The following is a 3,277-nucleotide window of genomic DNA, read 5'->3' as shown; positions in this document are numbered from 1 at the left end:
AAAATAAAAAAAAACTTAAAAAAAAAATAAAAAAAAAGAAAATGAGTCATTGTGTTGCTTTATTGTCTGGTGGAAAAGACAGTGTTTATACTATTGTTTATTTACAAAAACTTGGAATTTCTGTTGACTGTTTACTTCATTTAGAACCATCAAAACCAAAAGAAAGTGAAAATAATAGTTATATGTTTCAAACAGCTCTTCATGAAGCAATTCCTTATTTAGCAGAAGCAATGAATATTCCATTAATAAACTATCAATTTGAATCAAATTCATCAATTTGTATTGATTCTAATTATGTCCCAACTCAAAATGATGAAATTGAAAATTTATATCTTGGTGTTAAAGAAGTTTTAAATAAATTTCCACAAATTGACTCTATTTGTTGTGGAGCTATTGCTTCTACTTATCAATCAAATCGTTTAAAAAATGTGTTTGTTATTATTTTTATTTTAGTTTTTATTCTTCTTTTATTTATTATGTAATTAGTGCAAATCGTTGTGGTTTAAAAGTACTCGTTCCTTTATGGCAAAAAGACCAAAAAGAAGTTCTTGATGAAATCATTGAAAGTAATTTAGATGTTCGTTTAGTTAAAGTTTGTTCAATGGGACTTAATCAAAATGATATTGGAAAATCACTCGCTCAAATGAAAGAAAAATTACTTCGATTAAATAAACTTTGTGGTGCAAGTGTTGTTGGAGAAGGTGGTGAATTTGAATCTTTTGTTTTTGATGGACCTTCTTTTAAGAAAAGAATTGAAGTTGATTTTGATGTTATTACAGAGTTAGAAGATGATTATGCACCAATTTGTTATATGAATATCAAGTCGATTCATTGTATTGATAAGAATTAGTTGCTTACATAAATAACACAATTTTTATTATTTTGTTATTAAAAGAATTTATTTTTAGATACTCAAAATTAAAAAAAAAGAAGTTAAACCTCAAAAAAAAAAATAAGAGAAATAAAAAGAAAAAGAACTAAGAAATTAGAATAAAGAGAAATGTTTGATGATGATGATATGATGTTTGATGATGAAGGGGAAGTCATTGATGATGAAGAGATTGGAATTGAAAATAAATTTTATGATGCAAAAAATGAAATGGAAACAAATTTAGAAGGGGCTATTGAAAGTTTCAAAGAAATTGTTCAAGAAGATAGTGAAAAGAAAACTGAGTGGTTTGTTCATAACAAAAATACACTAAAAATGAATAAAGAAAATTAAAAAAAATAGGGGATATAAGTCATTGAGAAAATTATGTAGATATTATGGTAAAGCAAATAATGAAGAAGAATTTAAAACATACTTTGTTCAATTTTTAGAATATTTAAATATTCCAGCAGTTTCTAAAGCTGAGAAAGGGTTATTCCTTATTGTAGGAGATATAAATGGAATGAGAAATGAAGTAGTTACTGAAGTAGTTAATAAGGCTATTGAAATTTGTGAAAAGAATTCAAATTTCAGTAGAATTATATTTAAATTAAATATTAAGAAAGCTAATACTATGTTTGAATCAGGTAAATATGAAGAATTAAAACCATTTTTGAGTGAGTTAGTTAATTCATGTTATTTACCAAATGGGAAAGAAGATCCAATGAGAAGTCATTTATTAATTGAATTATATGGACTAGAAATTCAATTATATTCTAAATTAAATGATATGAGAAAATTACAACAGTTATGTGGTAAAATTAATTTTAGTGATAGAAACATTAGTCATCCTAAAGTTCTTGGTATTATTATGGAATGTTGTGGTAAAGTTAAATTATGTAATTCGGATTTTGCTGGAGCTAAAAATGATTTCTTTGATTCATTCAAAAGCTTAGATGAAGCAGGTCTTCCAGAAAGATTTGATGCATTAAGATTTACTATTTTAGCACACTTATTATCTGCATCAAAAATTGATATTTTCCAAGCCCAAGAAGTTAAATCTTATCAAACATCACCTGAAATGGAATTAGTATATCAATTATATTGTGCTTTTAATGAAAATAATATTATTCACTTCAAAGAAGCATTAAACAAAAGTGGAAGTCAATTCAAAGATCATCCATATATTCAACAATACATTCCATTATTAATCGAAACTGCTCAAAAAAATTTAATACTAAAATTAGTTAAATGTTTTAAACGAATCAAATTTTCATTCTTAGCTCAAGAATTGGATATGCAAGAAGAAAAAGTTGAGTTACTTGTATTACGTATGATCTTCGATAACACTTTAAAAGCTAAAATTAATCAGTTTGACCGTTATTTAATTATGACTGAAGAACAGTCTTCTGTCACTAGAAAATATATTGCTATTACTTCTATGAGTAAAACTTTAGCTGCTTCTATCTCCGTTTAATTCACTTCTTTTTTAATGATTGACTTTTTTTAACTAAGACATCAATTATAATATTTTGGGTCGTACCTTTTGATGTAACTATCTCTTCCAAAATGACGTCCCAAATTCAGTCTTCTACTTGGCATATCAGATGCATCAACCCAAAGACATTGAACAATATCACCACACCTAATCCATTTATCAAATTTAGCAAGCTTTCTGAACCGGAAATATTCTTTTCTATTCTGTAATTTCCCATAATATCCCCAAATACATCCTTTAGCATTATCAGACTCTGGTGATGGAACGTTTGGTATTAAATGAGTTTCTACATGATCTCCAGTTAAGTTATAACGATCAAATAACTCTTTTAGTCTAATAAATGCATTTTTATAAAATGCTTGGTCATCTTCAAGGAATAACACATAATCAAATAATGGGTATTGCTTTACTGCCATATCAGCCGTTTTATAAAAATAATAATTGATTCTATTGAATTTTTTATGACCAAATGGAACATAATCTGATGCTCCTCTTAATGGAAATATAGACTCATATATATCCATAAGGTGTGAATAAAATTGTTCATTGTCATAATCTTCTGATGTAATATTTGTTAAAATAGTATTGATACCTGCCTCTCTAAAGATTTTAGCTGCTTCTAATATGTCAGGGTTTTTACATCCATTGCATCCATTGGAAAGAAATATGGCATCAATCACAATACCTGGATGCCCATATTTATAAGCATTAACTATATAATCAGCTGTATAAACAATCATCGGTAATCTTTTTGGAGCTGTTAGCATTGGAATAACAATATGATATTCAGCACGTGAAAATGTAATAAATATGATTATTAAAAGACTTTGCATCATTACTTTTTAAGTTTTGATTAGAACTATTTATTTTATAATTGAAGACATTTTTTCAATGCAGGAAATACAACAAAT

General features: G+C 26.6%; 3 protein-coding genes across 3 annotated transcripts; 2 read left to right on the top strand and 1 right to left on the bottom strand.

Moving 5' to 3' along the window:
• Window positions 1-41: 41 nt before the first annotated feature.
• On the top strand, window positions 42-850 carry ENU1_001320 (Alpha_ANH_like_IV domain containing protein; the record flags this gene model as incomplete). The annotated part of the gene is made up of 2 exons (XM_008856430.1): window positions 42-430; window positions 487-850. 2 exons carry the CDS (start codon window positions 42-44, stop codon window positions 848-850), a joined length of 753 nt encoding a protein of 250 aa, XP_008854652.1.
• A 150-nt stretch (window positions 851-1,000) lies between these two features.
• On the top strand, window positions 1,001-2,345 carry ENU1_001310 (PCI domain containing protein; the record flags this gene model as incomplete). Its single annotated transcript, XM_008856429.1, has 2 exons — window positions 1,001-1,176; window positions 1,232-2,345. 2 exons carry the CDS (start codon window positions 1,001-1,003, stop codon window positions 2,343-2,345), a joined length of 1,290 nt encoding a protein of 429 aa, XP_008854651.1.
• A 41-nt stretch (window positions 2,346-2,386) lies between these two features.
• ENU1_001300 (hypothetical protein) lies at window positions 2,387-3,199 on the bottom strand (the record flags this gene model as incomplete). The annotated part of the gene is made up of 1 exon (XM_008856428.1): window positions 2,387-3,199. The coding sequence occupies one exon, from the start codon at window positions 3,197-3,199 to the stop codon at window positions 2,387-2,389; it is 813 nt and encodes a 270-aa protein (XP_008854650.1).
• Between the last annotated feature and the right edge of the window lie 78 nt (window positions 3,200-3,277).

Source organism: Entamoeba nuttalli, assembly GCF_000257125.1.
Source record: "Entamoeba nuttalli P19 unplaced genomic scaffold asmbl_1896, whole genome shotgun sequence".
NCBI lineage: Eukaryota > Evosea > Mastigamoebida > Endamoebidae > Entamoeba > Entamoeba nuttalli.
This window is presented reverse-complemented; position numbering and strand designations above follow the sequence as displayed.